General features: G+C 32.8%; 1 protein-coding gene across 8 annotated transcripts in view; it reads right to left on the reverse strand.

Annotated features, from left to right (window-relative positions):
* The window catches only part of GALNT13 (polypeptide N-acetylgalactosaminyltransferase 13), a 431627-nt gene that overhangs the window by 172820 nt on the left and 238968 nt on the right, over positions 1 to 19839 (reverse strand). For all 8 annotated transcript variants that reach the window (XM_036237890.1, XM_036237891.1, XM_036237892.1 and 5 more), the window contains 3 exons: positions 5220 to 5386; positions 4365 to 4572; positions 1576 to 1746 (listed from right to left, as the gene is read on the reverse strand). In XM_036237890.1, the coding sequence (XP_036093783.1) occupies positions 1576 to 1746; positions 4365 to 4572; positions 5220 to 5386 (546 nt within the window). The remainder of the gene's footprint in view (positions 1 to 1575; positions 1747 to 4364; positions 4573 to 5219; positions 5387 to 19839) is intronic.

Genomic DNA, 19839 nt, shown 5'->3' on the forward strand with positions numbered 1-19839 from the left:
ATTAGACGTCTGAGCTTATGTTTTAGTTAATGAAAGATGAGAGAGAATGTCTAATTTCTATGTAGATCTTTACTTTCATGAAAGAGATCAGTAAATTTTTACTATAAATGTTGGCTCCCTCTTAATTATCTACCTTTTGACTCTGTGAGAAAATAAAGTTAATTAATGTTTTTTTCCGATGTTTTTAAAAAATGAGTACAAACTAGTATTCTTTTAAACTTTATTTTCAAATAGATAAATAAATTATCTATATTCAAGGGTATTGTTCAAGTATGTTGATAGTTTTCACTTGGGATCTGAAGCAGAAAAATCAGCTAACACTAAATGAAGCTATAATGTGGGAAAATAGGGTTTCTAATAAATAGTGGTAATATGATCCACTGTATTTCCTCAAGCTGTTAAAAGCAAGGGTCAATAATAGTTGGTGAACATGAAAATTACATAAAGATTTAAAGACTACTAAATTACTTTTTAAATATTGATAGAGCAATTTCAACATCTTTTTGCAATTGTTTATTTGGAACCACATTTTATTTTTCTCTTTGATATAGTAATATCTCTTTAAGAGGGTTAACAGCCCCAATATTTAATTATTCAATAAGAAATGACTGGGGCTGTTATCTTCTATTAGTGAGTTCTTAGAGTTAGTTTTAATGAACACATTATATAAGAAATCTTGCCAATGAATAAGTCATTCCCTCATTAGGTTAGGAGACATTCTTGTTTAGATAATGGGTTAAATATATCGTTTTAGAATGTTAGAGTATTTCTCTATTATTTCAACTAAAAGATGATTTGCCAAATTAATCTTTAAAGAACAAAACTAATGACCTTGCTCCCTAAAATATTATTCAGTAAATCAACATTTGGTTGCAGGTAAAAGGTACACAATAAAATGTTAAAGTAAGAAGGTGATCATTTTATGTTAACAAAGTAGGCAACACTTATATAGACAACTAAAGATGCATATAATATTTCTCATTTTGTATTAAAGGCAAACATTTTATGAATAAATATTTCAAATTAAGTAGCTATTTTCTATAATTTTGGAATAACGAATCCTTCTTAATTGTTAATACATTAAAATTTTCCAAATGGATCTTTCTTTTTGTATCTGCTAGAAAGATAGTTCTTTAAGGTTGGTAAATTTAGAATATTTACCAGAACATTTTTGGTTACTTCAATTTTGAGAATACCTCTACTATAAAGCAGATAGATTTAGGTGATAGATAGATAATTTATATATATTAATCTGAAATATCAAGACTAGCACATATCTGTCATGTAGAAAACTTACAATAAATATATTTTGAATATAAGAATACACAAAGTTTGGAAAAAAAATTGGCACTTCTGCCAGTACTTAATTTTGCCTGTGCTAATTTAATTATATTAAGTTAAATTTAATGTAGCCACTGATTCTTAGATGATCATGTAAAGGGTGAAACTATATATGCGTATATCAATGAAAAGTATATGACTTTAAAAGACAAAAATGAGAACACACATTTATAATAATTTTAATTGTATTATAGGAATACACATGCTAACCTTTAGAAAATATGATCTACATACCTGACAGGTAATGTTCTGTCTCCTTTCCGCCTATCCATTTCTCTTTGTGGAACAGGATACCAACGGAAATTCAGTTTCCAGTTAAAACCCCCATAAGTCATGTCCGACCCAGCCATATATTCAAAGGTATCGTCACTAATCACATCAATAATAGGGCATACAACTGTTTTCCTGCAGAAAAAGTAAAACCAGTTTACATATAAATAATAATTGAAATGTCACATTAGTTTCTTCGAACTCGATATAGTTGATATGTTGAAATTTAATTATTTTGTGACTTAATACTTTTATTTTTATTTTATAATTTTTATCTATGAAATTATTTCCTTTTACCACATATTTCTTACAGTCTACTTTATACAGGTATAATCTAATCAAATATAATAACTGATCCTCAAGCTGATTATAAATGCATTCTAAGTACTAACTCAGAAAGATGAACATGGCATATTTTTCATAAGACTTCCACCCACAGTAAAATTAATATATTAATATATGTGCTTTGATAGTATGATCATTTTGGCTATTTATTTTATAGAAAAGCAATAGCATGTAGGGAACAGAAAATAGATGAGTAGAAATTAGATCCAGTAGTCTGAATCTCAGAGGAGTTAGGTTAGTTTAAAGAAAGGGTTCTAAGAAAATATTCATGGAGAAAATATCTACCAGGAAAAAACAAAAACCAACAAAAAGAAACAGCAATAAAAATAATGATTATCAGTATAAATAAATGTTTCTTGTGAAAGATATTAGAATCATGGCAATTTCTGAGTGAATTGTCTTAGACTTATGAATTTATAGTAATAATCTACGTATTTTAAAATAGAGAAAGATAAGCAACTTTATTTTCTAGTGTTATCTCACAACCCATCTTAAAGAACAAGGAAGAGCCAGAAGATTTGCTGTTTTGATGGTGGCTTTTTAGGGTAAGAAATTCTTCAGCATGGAGATCATTAGGTACTCTTAATCTATGTTGTGACTTCTCCAGTCTTCCCTACTCCCAGTTTATGTGCTTTGTTAGCAACTTTCCGTCATTTCTAAGGCAAATGTTCAGGTCTACCCAAGTTTGCATGGGTTGTAACTAAGTCTAAAGAGCAGAGCTTATTTTTCATATTTGGTAGAAGGTAAATATACAAATATGCTTTTGAATTATCCATACATGTGAAAAGTAAAGAAATGTCCATCATTTATTCTGGTTTTGTAATACCAGTATCCCCAATGCTCATTTTCAGTTGAGTGTTATATTCCACACAACTGATCAAACCCTGGAGTTCTCTGGAGTCAACAAGGTTCATCTAGCCTTAGAAAAGCTTCTTGGTAATGCCAGTCATTATAAAATCAACATATTTTTCTCTTTCTTCATTAAATGCAATGATATAAAATGCAATGATATAAATATATAAGATGAAATTAGCTCTAACAACTTGAACAGGACTTTATTATCTAGTAATGGAAATTTAAGAACTTACAAGTAGGACAAGACATTAGAGATCATTATATGAAAATACAATCTAAATCTGTTGTTAAATTAAAAAATAAATGATCTATGCATATTGAAACAACATTATATTAAAAATCACTAAGTAGAATATGAAAAATATGTTTTAAAAAGCAGCATAATGTATGAAATGTTGCCAGGAAACACATTTATGATGTTCCAAGTTCATTTTACTTTACCAGTTTTACCCTCATGTGGGTACTATACAATACACGGAGTAGAATATGTTATTAGTTATGTACTATATTCAGTTGACTAAAAAATTCTTACTGCTCTCTTCAACTGCTATGGTTCATTTTACTGACAACCTCCATTCATCTTCCTGGAAAGTACCAACTCCTGCCATATGTATGAATGTAGCTGGGCTAGCTTACACTAAGCAGCCCCTGTCTTGGATACTTAATTAAAAACTTCAATTCTAGAAAAACCTTTCTACTGTATGTGAAATGACTCTGCAAGCAAGGTGTTATGCAGTCCTTTGTAATTATATCAGATGTTATTCAATGTAGATGTCTTCATTAACTGCTTAGGAATTACATTCATTTATCACTAATGTTTATAAGCATCTTCACACACACAAAAAGCTTATACTGCATAGCATCATCATCAAAGAGAATTTCAGGTATCCATGAGGGCTCTTAATTTCTATAAAGTATTATTCAGTCTTTCAGATTTCACCATTTGTATATACAAACTGGGAATATTGTTTAAGTAATTAAACTTATTCTTTATAGCTGTGCTTGCTATATTTTTTTTTAATAATCATTTTCTTTCAGTGTAATGTGTGATTATGTGTGTTTATTTTTAAGATCCTCAAGGTGGTTTGAACAAGACTTTGAATAAGGGTGGTGACCTAGTAGAAATAAGACTGCTCTGGGAATAGAAAGAACTGAACAATTAACTTATTTATTATTCCCTACTATTATGTACAGGTAAGAGCATTTACATTACCTACCTCACAGGGCAGTTGTGAGGATACAATAAGATGCTTTGAAAATGAATTTTATAAAATTGTACCATTTCAAATTAGACTTATTTCCTTTACCTAAAATGTGAATATTCAACACATTTTTACTATTTAAATTATTTTACTATTTCTTAATTCAATATTTATGTTCAGCACTAATAAATCAAGGTGTTTATTAAATGGGGGTCGTGGAGATAACATTTTTAAAAGCTATTACATAAAACATCTGAAAATAGTAACCTGAAAGAGAGGTTTTGATGGAAAGCCAGAACTGTCCTAACAGGTTCTGTCATAACCCAGGAAGCCATAACACACAGTTCTTACCTGTCTTCCTTTATTCTCGCCAGCAAGGGCTCCAACCATCCTAAAGTACATTCACAGTGTGCATCAAGAAAAGTTATGACCTGTCCTTTTGAAGCAGCTGCTCCTCGAAGGCGGGCACGTATTAACCCAGAGCGCTCTTCCATTCTGATAATTTTCACTGGCACTTCTAAATTTTTTACATAATTCTCTAATGTCAGCTTGAGAAAATCTGTAACATGCAATAAGAATTTAGAAGAAAGTTTGAAAATTTTAAGACATAGCAGAGATAATACTGTCCAGATGAAAATTTAACACACAGAAATAGTGGCCAACGCCTGTCAACATTTTTTGCAATAGGTGAAAAAAAGATATAGAGATTTCATCAGTATATTAATGTACGATTCATTATAACTCTATCACTTGGCTGAAAAGAATAAGGATAAAATAGAAAGTTAATATAACAGACTCTAATTTAGGAACTGGGCCACATTGGCAAGTGCAATCTCCATAATTATGTTATCTTGCATTTATCCTAACTAAAAGAAAGAAAGAAAAGGCAAGTATCCATAAAGTCATATAAATGCTCAATCATATGAGCAGTTGAGTTTGGAAAAAATGGAACCGTTTTGAAAGTCATTTTGGCTGGCTTCATGGGTTAGTAAGAAACAAATGGAATCATGAGAGAAACTGAAAGAAGTAGTTTCTTATTCCTAGACTTGGCATTGACTAGGTACATTGATGAAAATACACTGATGATGACGGGTGGTTTCAGGGTTAGTATAATTATAAGGAAAATACAGATCATTTCCCAGCTGTCTTTTTTTGACATAATAAAGTTTTCTAATTAAAAAAAAAATACAAGAAAAATATTTATACCTCTTTCACTGGCATCATCCACCAAGATGACCTCAGAAAGTAAATAGTGTGGGGAACGATTTATAACACTGTATACAGTTCTAAGGAGGGTGCTCCAAGCTTCATTATGAAACACAATCACTACACTTGTATTTGGAAGTTCATCAGGGTAGACCTTTGTCTTGCATCTTGAAAAAAGTAAAGAAGAAGGATATGTTAATAAATAATTCATTTTTCATCCTGAGCATTGTAATAAAAATATGCATAATAACACAATTTTAGACTTAAAAGGCCCTTACTAAGAAAACATTTTATGAATATCTGAAATAATTTTTCTTTTTATAAATGCTATGAGTAATCAGTTGGCATTTCAAAAATTAAATATGCATAATTACTAATATTTCATTTTAACTCCTACAGGTAACAAAGCAGCATGAATTCCACAAGTCTAAGAAAGCTAAAACAACATTCTGAGACCATCAGTAGAAGACCAGGTACAGCAAGGACAGATGAATTCATTTAAAAGGTATTCTTTGTTCAGAAAAAAATAATTATTATGTAACTCAAACAGTCATAAGAATATAAAAAGACATAAGTCCACAGGGTTTTGAAGCATGTAAAACTGAGATTATTTTTCTATTCTCAAATCTAGTCATGCATGCTTTTGATTCTGTTTGAGAAAGCTATAAACCATGTCTACTTTGAAAGAAAGGTTTAGGGACCAGGATGTATTTTGCAGATTCTCAATTAGTACTGTATAATCAAAATTAGAGATTAGGAAAGAGAATGCGTAGGCCACCAGAATTTCTCAAATTTTAATAGGCATAGGAATCACCTAGGGATTTGCTAAAATGCAGATTCTGATTCAGTAGAGTTGGCATGCAGCCTGAGATTCTGAATTTTTAAAAAAGCTTTTAGGTAATTCAGATGCTGCTGGTCCCTGAAGCGTACCGATTAGTAAGGGACTAAACCATAGCTGTCATTACTATTAGAACTTGTTGTCTTGACAAAAACTTTTAACTTTACTCTTAAATCCAAAGAAGTTCAGATTTTATTTTTCAAGTAATCAAACCAAAATGGTACCCTAAGATAAATAATATGTGTATTGCTTTTATGGTCATCAAAAGTTTAACACACAGATAGTCTTCACCCTTGTTAACTTGAAAATATTCAGCTATTTCTGTCATGTAATTTTAAATCATCATGATTATAGAATATTAAATATAAATAAATAAATAAATATATATATATATATATATATATATATATATATATATATACACACGCTACTGGGTATCCAGAGTGGGAATAGAAGTTTATTCATCTTAGGCTATTTTTTCGTGTAAAATATTTTTAAGAGCTAGAGAATTAAAATTTTTCCATGAAATAAAATGAGCCAGATACTTCCTGCCACTCATGAACAACCTATCACAAAATAAGTATCATTAAAGTTAGTCTCCTTCGCAGGTGAATTAAAAAAAATCCAATAAAATATAAGATGAAGGCATATAATAAAACAAATATTGATTGTGTGTCTATTGAGATTTTAATCATCTTTTAAAACAGTCTAAAACATCACCTAAGCGAGATCTTGTGCAATCAATATAGCTAGGTAAGAATGCACATATACCAGAACTATAACATTTTTTCTGCATATATTTATTTGAAAAGAATTCATTAAACACCAACAAAATAAAAGATATTGTGTATATAAGCAAAGAAAAATGTAAAGAGAAAAAGTAATTTGATTCATAATCATCCCTTGTCATTTTGCTGGCAAGATTCAAGCAGTTTCTATGTGCTCTGTCATTTGACTTGTAACTAGTCACTGGATGAACTTAGAAAGCCATCTTGGTAAGTCAGAAAGTTCTCTCCATGATTTCCCTCATCCTTCAATTTTTCTTCCTCATCAAAACACCCCATCATTTTCAGTATGCTAAGCACAAATTATGATAAAGGTCATCATCATCATCAATAAAGAAGCTGGGAAAACAGGCTTAAAGCAATCTAACAGTAAACATCTACTGGTTTTAAGCTAAAGAAAACAGTCTATAAAGGGTACTTTATTTGGACAAAAAGGATTAATTCTAAACCAACTTTATTGTATGTTACACTAAATGCCAACAGAGAAAAAAATAAATTTTAATTTAGATAAATTATTTGAAATATCAATAAAAGCAGACATTTAGATTTAGCTTCTTAAACGATTTCTATTGTGCTCTATTTTTGTGGTTTAAAAAAATCTGCTCACAAATGTTAATTTTATAGTCATTATATATGACAAAGTTATAATGAACTAATTTACTATTAATGTAGCTATTATGTTTACTTAGAGAAAATTTCCACTATGTTATTATTTAATGTAGCATGAAAATAAAATGTAGCTAATACTTTTTAGTTCTTCCTCTTTTCCCTATATAAAAAGTTATTTAGCAGAGAAAACTTTGCATAATACTAAAACCACTTATAGGATAATTCTTAAGCTATATAAATTAATAATTTTCTATGTTAGTTTATCTAGTTATCTCAAGTGCGATTGTATATGTATGAACAAGAGATGTAATATTCATTGTTTGTGATGGATTTGTGATACACGGAACTGCTGTTATTGTTGTATTTCATCAAAGCTATCGTTTCACCTATGGTAAGATACACATTGTTTTATGTATCAATGGGAAAGAAAAGAAAAGTTGTCAAATACTATGGCATAATGCTATCTTATTAATAGAATATATTCAATGCTTAAATAAAGCTTATAGAAAAAGGTTTTAAACTTACTTGAACATAGATTTCTATTAAAATTGTTATGCTTGTTTATAAATCAGTCACACCAGTTTCTTGTTGCTCTGTAATTTCTTTTTATCTATTTATTCTAAGAGGATTTTTTCTGGTTTAGGTTGTATCGCTTAACATATGAGAGACATAACACATTATCTCAGTAACAATATATAAAACAGCATCATCTTCCTTTGCGTATCTTCCTCGGTACTATAAAATTGTGCTTTTCAAACTTTAAGTTGCAAATAAATTATGTAGGAATCTTGATAAAATGCAAATGATGATTCAGTAGGTCTGGGTTGAGCCTAGGTTTCTAAAAAGGTCTCTGATGATGTGCACACTGCTGATCCTTAGATGACATGATAAGAAGCATAGCTATATAAATCAGTCAGCTGTTGACTAGCAAGAAAATACAGAATTGTCATCATTGCTTCAACAATAAATATTTGTGCCATCCAATGGAATTTAATTCTTGTCTCTGCCTCCTGATATTCTTTCAGACAATACCTTTTTGGTCCAATATTGAATCTTACTGTTTGTTGTCTCTTTGAAGAAATGCTGGATGACAAACTTTACACACACATTATAAAGAATGACCATAACTTAATATGATTATATGAACAGCCATGACCAAGAAATACTGTCTACATAACTGTCAGCTTGTAGACAATGACTGGAACTGACCATTGACTTTAAAACTTTTAAAACATCATGATTTCATACACATAAAGTATATTTTTTTAAGTATTTATCTTAGAACAAGTAAATACAATAATTTTCTGTTTAGTCAAGAAAAAGTACTTAGTTTCTAAGTTGGTAGATTTTTAACTCACTGATTTTTCCAGAAATAATTAAAAACAAACAGAAACCCCAGACAGCTATATGATGGAGGTGGGGGAAAATACTTAAAATAAACAAATTGGATTTCTCTAATAATCTCTTCTCCCTGACACCTGGGAAACAACTTCTTTGTAATATTACAAGGATAATTTCATCTCTGTCTACCTCAGCTTTTAAATCTTTTACATAATAAGATTAAAGAAGGTAACCTGAAATGCATGGTATACATTGCTTGGTCTACACTGCAGAGTAAAGCTCAGTATCTCCAAATCGTGAAATTGGAAAGAACTTTTAAAGTTGACTAATTCAAATCTTCATTTCACAGAATACAAGTCTCATGTCATCTAGATATGCACGAATATTGGTCCAGTCTTCTCTTAGCTACTGATTTATATAAATATCTGAGAAATAAATCCAACCTGTTCTACTTCAGAGGGAATTTGTGGATAGGATCATGTTTTAATGCCAGAAACATGAAAATATAGTGAGATAGTGTAACCATTTATCATCTTTCCCTTTGGGTATGCACACATTATGGGAACATAGACTGTTACAATTTGATTTTATCCTTTTCAAAACCATATTGATGTTTTCAGATAAGTTACTGACACAATATGCCATATCAAAGAAAGAAAAATTGACTATAAGATGAAAATGTGAAATCACAAAGGATCCATAATTACACAGTGGTTTAGTTAGACAAAATCCATTTATGACTACAAGCAAAGGCTGTCAACATTGTAGTTTGCTTGACTTGTTAGATCACTGCTCAATGAGTCAGTGGTTACCTTTTATTGCCTCAATCAAAAAAGATTAATAACACTAATTAAAAATAAAGACTTACTAGGGCTCTATATCCTTATTTTTAAAAGCTATGGAAATTGTATTGAACCTTGTAGAATTATGTGTGGTCTCTGTTTCCCAATCATTAACATTCATATTCACAGAGCAAAATTTCATCATTTTCCAATGCATCCAGAACTACTTGCCTGGAGAACAGGCAAGTAGTTCTTTCATATTAATTGAACAACTTGGGACCTCAATAAAATGAAGCACTTAATTTTGCATGGGTTTCTATATATTGATTTATATTTACATTTCATTAAACCTTCCAAAAGTATGTCATAATTACTTCAGTGATTTTTAAAAATTAGATTTTTATCCATCTGCCCCAAGCAGCTTTATTTTAAAATTCAGGTACACCTGTACTCATACCTGGACTCTTTACTATTAGAGTCACTCCTTGCTCCTTCTATTTTCTTCTAAGTATTTGTACGGGTGGGTTGGAAGAGTTATTGGCTTATAGATGCATTTCCAGATGCCTTTGCTTCTTGGCTTCTGTCTGAAATATGCCACAAGGACCTCCAGAGAAAGGCTGACCATCTGGAGGAAACAGGAACAGGAACCTGGGTAATTTCTTTCTCTTCCCTTCCTTAATCTCATAGATCACCATTCTGCCCTCTTCTCTGGACTTACATCTCATATATGCCTCATTTTTTTTACTTGTTATACTCTTTCACAGCAAGTCTATCTAATCCAATAGACTAGGGCATTCTTTAAAAGAAGAGGAAGATCCATCTTATTTATCTCTGCCTCTCTAGAATCTAGCATTCTGCATGTCACAAAATATATTTAATAAGGAGTTGAGGAATAAGAACTTCACAATCAGTCAGGCTATTGTATAAATTATCAGATCAATTTCTCAATCATAGCTCTGCTCCATTATTACCTGAACTAGAAGTGTAGAAACACTAATTTTTTCTACCTTTTTTTTTTTTTTTATATCACCAGTTGGTTTGTTATTCAAGCTTCTAAAGCCAGTGCAAACAAATGAACTAGGGATAAGGAAGGGAAAAAGTGTATGAAAATGAGTCTGCAAGTCTTTCTGTTATAACACAGTCCTCACAAACCTAAATAACATCATTCTTACTTGGACAAATTGGAACAAGCTCTCTGCCTGGAAAATGTTTGCCTCCCAGTTCTGCCGTTTAGGATCTGTGAGCAGATTCACTTCTGTTCACTTCTGTCATCACCTAAATTGGAGTAATACTGCTGTAGTTACCCATCCAAAGTCCGTGTGCCTACAACGTCAAAAGGCCAAAGTTCAAAACATCAGATTTTGCAGTGAGGAAAGGTTCAATGATCTAAAAGCTGTCAATGGGGAAGTTAAACGTTCCAATCTTCAAATTCATTTTATGAAACCTCAGAATTCAGGATTCTTTTATGTTAAGAGAAGGGAAAATGAGAGGGACGGTTTTTCTTAAAACTAAAGCCCAAAGCAGAATTCCTCTGAGGATTAGCATGTCCAAAGCAGGAGGCATTAGCCTGAAGGCCAGGAAAACAATGCAGCCCATGAGCTGGAGTCAGAGAGACTGAGTATTTTACTGTTACACTGCCATATGTAAATTGCAGGACTTTTTAGGAAAACAAATAAAATTATAAAGGGATTATGTGAAGATACTTTATTATTATACTATTCTTATATTATGAACCACTGTATAAAATATTATAGGTAAGATCTATATATTATTCAGGTCAGCCTCATTTCTGATAGGATTGTGACCATTGCCATGTTCTAATAACTTATCTTTTATCCTTAATTCCTGTGGCCAAGCTTCCATTTCATTCCTCACTCCTAACGCAGTTTTAACTATAGATCTGGAATCTAAATCATCCTGGTTTGAGAACTGCTTTACTTGTTTGTTCAATGTAGCAATATGGAATGAAAGTCGCTCCTCTTTCCCTTTTAGTCCTAAATCATTTATTACTCTAAAGTTTCTCTGGCTGGTTGTGGCTGCCTGCTATTAAATCTTCCTCCTCACTTACCTTAATCTCTGCTTATTATTTTCTGCTGAAAGAACTCAGAGTCATGTCCTGCTGCCTGCAGAGATCTCTGCTTCTTGCCTACTCTTGAATATCCATGAGATATTTACCCACGTGCGTTCCCTTTTTACTAACCAAAGCTGGAACTGCCCACCACTACTTGCTCCCCTTCCGTTGATCTGATTATCAAATCTTGCATTCCTCAGCCAAGGTTAGGCTGTGCCCTCCAGCAGCCAAACTCTGATTTAAGAAACATCATAATAAGGAAGCTAGTACTGAGTGGCACACATTTATTGAACTCCTAATTCTGTAGCAGCATTGTACTATATATTTTATATGGGTCATCTCATTTGACCCCAAGAACTGAAACCTCCTGCAACAACATAGGTTAACTATCAAGACTACAATAATGCTAAAAATGTATAAATAGCTTCACTGCATGCTAAAAGAACTTCTAGAAAATACATTATTCAAACAATAAGTAAATTGCTCAAGCAATTTTTTTTAAGGAGACTAGGTTCCTCGTGTGGGCAAACAGCCATCTTCTCAGAACAATGTGTATCTTAACTAGATAAACTCGCAGGTCATTAGGTAGACAGAAGCGACTGGAGAAGGAAGGCCCCTCCCAAAGACCTTCCTTAGGACTTCCCTGGAACCCCCATTTTATGGTTATAAATTATTCCTACAGCCTGAGGCACAAAGAGGTGAAAAATCATAAAATAGTGGCTGGTTTCATTGAGCCACAAACTCTTGTACAGTTAGTACTACCCTAACCACTCCATAACCTTAGTGTTCTTATACTAGCATTACAATATCATACATATGCCCAGAAATTCGTTAATCTACTTAGACTGAATCCTGGGTAACCACAGGTGCAGTAGGTAAAGGGTTATATTACAGCCAAATGTCAATCAGATTGTCTCAATCATCTCATTATATCCACCGGTCCTAAACTATTACATCACATACCTGACCAATTCCAAAAAGATTCCTCTATTGAAAGACCAGACTTAGGCCACTTAAACCTAGACCCCCAATCTCTATAAATACCCACCTTAGCCTCCTCTTTCCAAATCCTTCAGGACTGTCTGTCAAGGTGGTGGTTATTCTGTTTGTGTGTGTGTGTTTGTGTGTGGAGTAAGCAGTTGATAATCCTTATAATATTCCTTAGGAACTAGTCACATTATTACCTCTATTTAATAAATAAAAACCTCATGTGCAGATCAGTTAACTTGCTTCTAAATGATGGAGATAGGTTTCAAACCCTCTAAATCTGACTGTCAAAAGCTGCCATCCTACCTTTCACCTGATAGGATAAGGTCCTTTTCCACTTGAGGAAGAAATTGCCTTTGTTATGGAGAATTCCTAGATAAGGAACTAGGGGAAGCAGGCTACAGCCTGAGAGTTTTAAATCCCAGGAAACAAAGGAAGTCATTATTGCTTGAATGAAATGAGGGGAGCCTTTACTCTGCTACAGAGGGGTGGGGGCATGAGGTGAGAAACACTAAAAAAAAGGCTTAAAAAGGACTAGAGAGAGGTGAGAAGCAAGTAAAACGCTGAAAGGTTAAAGTAGCCAGTGGATTTTCCTCAGTGATAATGTAACTGCAAATCTTCACTTCTTAAAAATGACTTTTTCTTTTCTCTTTCTTCTTGATTCAAACTGGCCTTGGGTTTACTTGCTTCTTCTTCTTCTTCTTCTTCTTCTTCTTTTTTTTTTTTTTTTTTTTTTTACCTTATTCTTCTGCATACTGTAGTATCACTCCCTTAATCATTAAGCCCTTAGGTCAGCATCAAACACTCACAGGACCAAAGCCTCAGGTCTGTTGACCACAGAAACTGGAGTTTCAGTCAAATTAAAGATAACATCTTGCAGCTCTGCACTCCATGAAGGCTAAAGACCCTACCATCATCCGCTTGAAACAGGACAGGACCCCCTGACTAACATCAGGACCTCACGCAATGATCAACGAACAACTGCTTCTTATTCTAGCCCGACCTATCATTAGAGCCCACGACCTCAACTTCCTTAGCTACCACTACTAAGGAGTTTTTCCCTATATAACCTATTCCAGAGAGGTCATCTGGGAACCAGGTCTTTGAGCACTAGCTTACCTGTGTCTCTAGGCTTGGTGCCATTTTCTTAAATGAACCTTTACTTGCTTTGCTGCAAACTCCTATAAATGTTTCTTTTGGCTTTGCCGTAGGCAAGAAAAACAAACTCCTTGAGTTCCGTAACAATAGCTGGAGGATATTTTAAAGATGAGTTATGTCTAAAGTTCATATCTGACTACAATGTTGTAATGCAGCCCCACCTCCCTTTCTATGATTCATGAAATTTATACTACTCATAAATGCACTGCATTACTGGTTACATGATTATGCGTTTAATTTGAGAAAGAAGCCAGGTTTACTATCTGGATTGCTCTGTGAGGAACAGAAAATGCAGTGACAAAAGCAATTATAAAATTCTAAATCCACCAGGGAATTGAATAAATCTAGAGAAGAGCTCTGGACTTCCACTGATAATTCTTTTGCGGTTTAAACTGACCTCGAAGTGACTTGAACAGACTGGGTACACTCAGCTGACATCTGGTTTATATTAAAAAATAAAACATCATGTAATTTCTACCAAATAAATGGCAATCACATACTCCCATTTGAGTTATTTCCATGACGTCAATAGTTAATAAACAGTCTTTTTTCAAAGACATAAAAATGAGTATTATACAAGCAAGTTTTATATTATTTCTATTGTGAAGAACTCTCCTGAATTTTGGAAATGAGCTATAATTCAGCTCTGCAGCTACAAGTAAAAGAATACCATTCAAGTAAGTTCTGTGGCCTTTGTTGTTTTGGAACATAAATTTATGGAGTTGTTCTCTTTCTGTGACCTCTGAATATAACTCTTTCAGTTAACAATGGGTTGTCTAAAATAAATGTGTTTAGTGAATGTGATAACTGCAATGAAAATGACTTTGCAACAAAATTATTCACTACTGACATTCATAAGTTTAAATTTTTACATTTGTTTGAAAAAATAACACTGAATTTTACATCAAGAGGCCAGGAATCTGGACCAGGCTTTGTTTCTGCCCTCATTTACGGGTTTATCCAAGTCAACTGACCACCTGAGCCTCTTGTTTCACCTCTCTGAGACAATAAAAACAATCCACCCAGGTTCAAAGCTAGAAACTTTGATGTTGACATTTATATTTATGAGAGTGATTTTGACCTCATGAATCACCAGATCCTGATGATTCCTCTCTCAGTACCTTTCTTATCCTTCCCTTCTGGTGTATCTTCTTCATAGACCACCACCTTTTCACGTTATTGCATGAAGTCAATATGGTGTATTTGTGGAACATTCTTGATCCCCAAAGTATAACCCTCTTCTTGCAGACCTAAATGCAGATCCAAAAAGCCACTCCTTTATTCAAATGTTTTGATGACATTTCTTTGCCTAAGCCAACATCGAAATGCCCCTCCTGATCCAGCCCAGCCCATTTCTGTCACCTCTCCTCTCACGGTGGCAGGCATGTAACTGCTCAGCAGTATTGAAAGTCTCCAGATTTCTTCAGGAAACATAGCTCCCTCTCATGTCTTTATCTCTATCTCTGAATCTTTGTATTTGGGATGTTTACTTCCCTGAATAACACCAATAATGTTCAAGGTAAGGTATTCAACAGTTCACTCTCCTAAGCTCCTAGTATGTTTTATATATTTATTTCCCTTTCCTTCTCACTTAAATGGGTTGTTAGGTAATTCAACACAATAAGAGAATGGAGTCATTCTGAACTGTGAAAAAATTCCCTATCACACTACAGTTACTGTTTTCAAGAAAAGATCTGAAAAAGATATCTTTCCTCTTTGTAATCTAATGAAAATTTCCAGCTATAGAATTCTTTTAGTATGAAATATTTCTTTACGGTAGTCCCCCCCATTCATGATTTTGCTTTCTGCAATTTCAGTTACCCATGGTCAACAGCTGCCTCAAAATATTAAAAGGACGATTTCGCTAATAAACAACTCAAGTTTTAAATGAGTAGTACGGCAAAACCTCTCACTGTCCAGCTTGGTCATGCCCTGGATGTAAATCATACCTTTGTCCAACTTATCATGCTGAATACGCTACCCACCTGTTAGTCACTTAGTAACCCTCTCAGTTATTAAATTGACTGTTGCGTATCACAGTGCTTGTGTTCAAGTAACTCTTATTTTACTTAATAGTGGCTCCAAAGCACAAGAATAATGATGCTGACAATTCATATATGCCAAAGAGAACCATTAAGTGCTTTCTTTAAGTAAAAAGGTATGTATGTATAGAAAAAAACATCGTGTGTGTGTGTGTGTATGTATGTATGTGTATATATATGTATAGTACTATCTGTGGTTTCAGTCATCTGGGGGTCTTGGAACCTATACCCCATGGGTAACAGGGACTACTGTAATCATAAAATACATGAGAATATATGTGTGTGTGTGTGTGTGTGTGTGTGTAGACTATATATATATATATATATATATATATATATTCATACTAGAAATATGTTGTTTATAAACCATTCCTTCCTGAGGGAATATGGAGTTATAGATAATAAAATAAAGTTCAATTAGTCAAGTGAAGCTCTGTATCCAGAGAGAATTGTGATAGATGATGGTTCAGAGTAAAAGGCTATGTCATGAACAGCCTGGTGTTGGCAAGGGGAGAAAGCATTACCATGGGGTACCTAGCAATAAGCAAAATGAAAAAATATTTTTAAAAAGATGATAGTTGTGAGACCTGGTTTTAGATAACAGGAACCAAATCTAGGGGATAAATTTAGAAGTAGAACACTGCAGTCCTTGTAAGTTCAGAGAACAAAAAATAATTCACTCATAAAGAAATTGAGTTTCTGTTTTTATTGTATCAAAGATATTGATACACAAAGTACAGGAAGCATTTCATGGATCTCCGTATAACATGGGAACTAGATCTTAGGAACAAAGTGATAACTGTAAAAGATACACAGGATCAGGTAATACAAAACGGGCTTGTTAAACTAGATCAGGGTCACCATCAGCCTATATTAACCTCCGTGTGATTAGAATAATGTGTCCCTTCTGACAATGGAGCCCTGCTACCACAGACTTAAAAGCAAATTAAGTTTTAGTGCTCAGAAAAAATAACACCCTTTCTTCCAGTGAGACACTGCCACTCACCAGGGTGCACAGCGTCATAAGCAGAGTACACCCACCCACTCAGGCCTTCAGCTGCATGTCTTGGTGCAGTGCACACACTGGTCAGCTCTACAGGGCTGTCATAAACCTAGAAATTCTTTAATTATCCTGACTACGAAGATGATTAGTTCTGTTTCCAGAGGCACGGCTGCATCTTTAGATTAAGAATTGGGGATAAAAAGAATAGTGGGGGAAAATTCAGGCAGGTTATTATACTTTATTTGAATGGGTCACTGTGCAGAGTCTATGAGAATGGCATAAAGTATGTACATTTTATGAGAATTTATTTTCTTTGGCACAATGTTTTCATTTATTTCCAGCTTTGGTAATCACTATCTATATATCCATGTATATCTATATCTATCCAAATACATGTATAAATTAATTTAAGATATATGCAATACTCTACGTAATTGAATATCAGATTTTTGACACTAAAAAAATGTTATAGGAAACAATTATACTCTACATCATTTTCCATTAAGTATAGCCATTGTTATAAATGGCAATAACAAGTGCATCATTTTGGGTGAGGGAGATTTGTCTGATTCGGGTAACCGTTTTTGGTAAGAACACAACTGAAGTGATGTTGTGCCATTCTTAGTGCAGCACAGCAGGAGGCACATGACGTTGATTTAGGTTATTAGTAATGTTTATGTTGATCACTTGCATAGGGTGATATCTGCCAGGTTTCTCCAATATGCGCATTTTTCTTGCTCTAATAAATAATACCTTGTGAGGAGATAACTTGAGATTTTGTAATTTTTTAAATTTTTTAATCGAAATTTTACCTACTAGTTTTATCATCCATTGATGATCACAGCCTTTAGTGATCTCTCTCTCTATATATGTATATCTCTACATATATACATACATATATATACATGTATATATGTATATATATACATATGTGTGTGTGTGTGTGTGTGTGTGTGTGTGTGTGTGTGTGTGTAGAGAGAGAGAGAGAGAGAGAGAGAATGTATTTTTTTCATATATTTGGACCTGTATTCTCAAGGTAAATTCCTAGGAGTAGACTTGCTGATTCAAAGGTAAATGTATATACAATTTTATTAGATATTGAAAAACCTCTCACTGTACCAATTTGCTTTCTAAGCATTAATATTTGACAGTTGTTTTCCCATAGACTTGAAAATAGAATGTGTTTTCAAATTTTTAAATTATCACCAGTCTGTAAGGTGAGTAAAGATATCCCAAAGTAGTTTTAACTTGCATTTTTTCTAAGAAGGAATGAAGTCAAACATCTCTTAATGTTTAATATGTTTGAGTCAACTTTGTGTGTATGCGTGCATATGTGTGTGTATAAATGTCAGTTCTGTTTTCTGTCCATTTTTGCATTGAAAGTTTTTGTTTCTTAGCTTGTTTGTTTTATACTGTGATCCTCAATTTCTAGAGATCTTTCCATTATATTGACATTAGCCCTTTGTGATATATCTGTCAATATCTTGTCGATTTGATATTTGTTATTTCATTTTACTTATATTTTGCCAAGACAAAGGTTTTTCTTTTTATTATATGTATTCAAAAGTATCAATATTTTCTTTTATCATGTATGCATTATAATTACAAATAAAGATCATTTCCCTTCACTTGGGTTATAGAGGAATTTGGCTTTTTTTTTTTTTTAAATTTAGATTGCTGATTGATGTTGTATTCATCCATATGATGTGAGGTATAAATCCAATTACATCTTTTTCCAAATGACTAACCAGTTGTCCCAGCCTCACTTATTAACACTAGGAAAGTGACTTTAGATGTTGCTTTGATCACATACTAAACTTCCATCTATTCTTGTAGTCATCTCTTACTGTCTGTTTCATTCCACTTGTCTTTTTATCCATGCTCCATTATCATACTGTTTTAATTATAGAGCCATGTTTTAATGTCTGGTAAAACTATCTCTCTCTTGTAGCTTTTAGTCTTTGCTTTCCTAGTTATTCTGGCATGTTTATTCCTTGTGTGAGTCCCTCTATCCATCTTATATTAATGCATTTCAAAGCATCAGTACACTCCTCCCTAATTTCGCAGCATACTTATCAACAATAGTTTGATTTTAAATCAGTTTTACTCAGTTTTTTTCTTTTCATGTAAAATTTAAATACAATGAAATACACAAACCTTAAGTGTACATTTCTTAAGTTTGATAAGTGCATGCGCCTATATAATCTAAACTCCTATCAAGATATAGAACATTATCACAACTGCAGAAAATTTATTTGCATGGAATTTTTGCTCCCAAATCAATAATTTACCTGTTTTTTTTTTAGCCATATAACTGTTTTTTTTAGCCATATAACTATTTTGCCATGATATTATATAGTATGTGCCCTTTTGACATTCTCTGTCTCCCTCCTTACACATACACACACAATCAAAAAACAGTGTAAACTTCCCTTTTTACTGAAAAAAATGTGGAGCATTCTGAATTGTAATAAATAACTGAAGTCAAAGCAATCTCTATCAACTCCTCCCTTCCCATCATTAACACTTCATGAATGCCTGGAGTATCAATTGTTATTGCTAAATGTAACATAAAATATCATGCTTCAGTGAATACAAGCAATATCAAAATGTCAAATATATCTATTCTTAATTTCAATGTAATGTTAGTTAAGAGCAGCCATTACTATTGAAGAATGAGAATCCTGTGTCATAAATATTTTTACCTGTAATAATTTCCAAATGATTTATTAAAAATGAAGTAATGAATTCCAGCAAAGTAGACCAGCTATTAATCTATAATTACATAGTGAAGAGAAATGGTGAAAATAATTACTGCCAAATACATTTGGTATCTGCCTAGCAGTCTTTGTATGTTGCTGCTTTTCACTATATTGAGCTGTGTAAAACATGCCATGTGTGTACTAAATTTTATTATTAAAAAATTCAGATCTGTAGTCTAAAATAAAATCAAAAAATAATTTTAACATCAGTATAATGCATTTCTCTTTTAAATCATATTTAA

This window comes from Rousettus aegyptiacus, unplaced genomic scaffold, assembly GCF_014176215.1.
Source record: "Rousettus aegyptiacus isolate mRouAeg1 unplaced genomic scaffold, mRouAeg1.p scaffold_m13_p_2, whole genome shotgun sequence".
Classification (NCBI taxonomy): domain Eukaryota; kingdom Metazoa; phylum Chordata; class Mammalia; order Chiroptera; family Pteropodidae; genus Rousettus; species Rousettus aegyptiacus.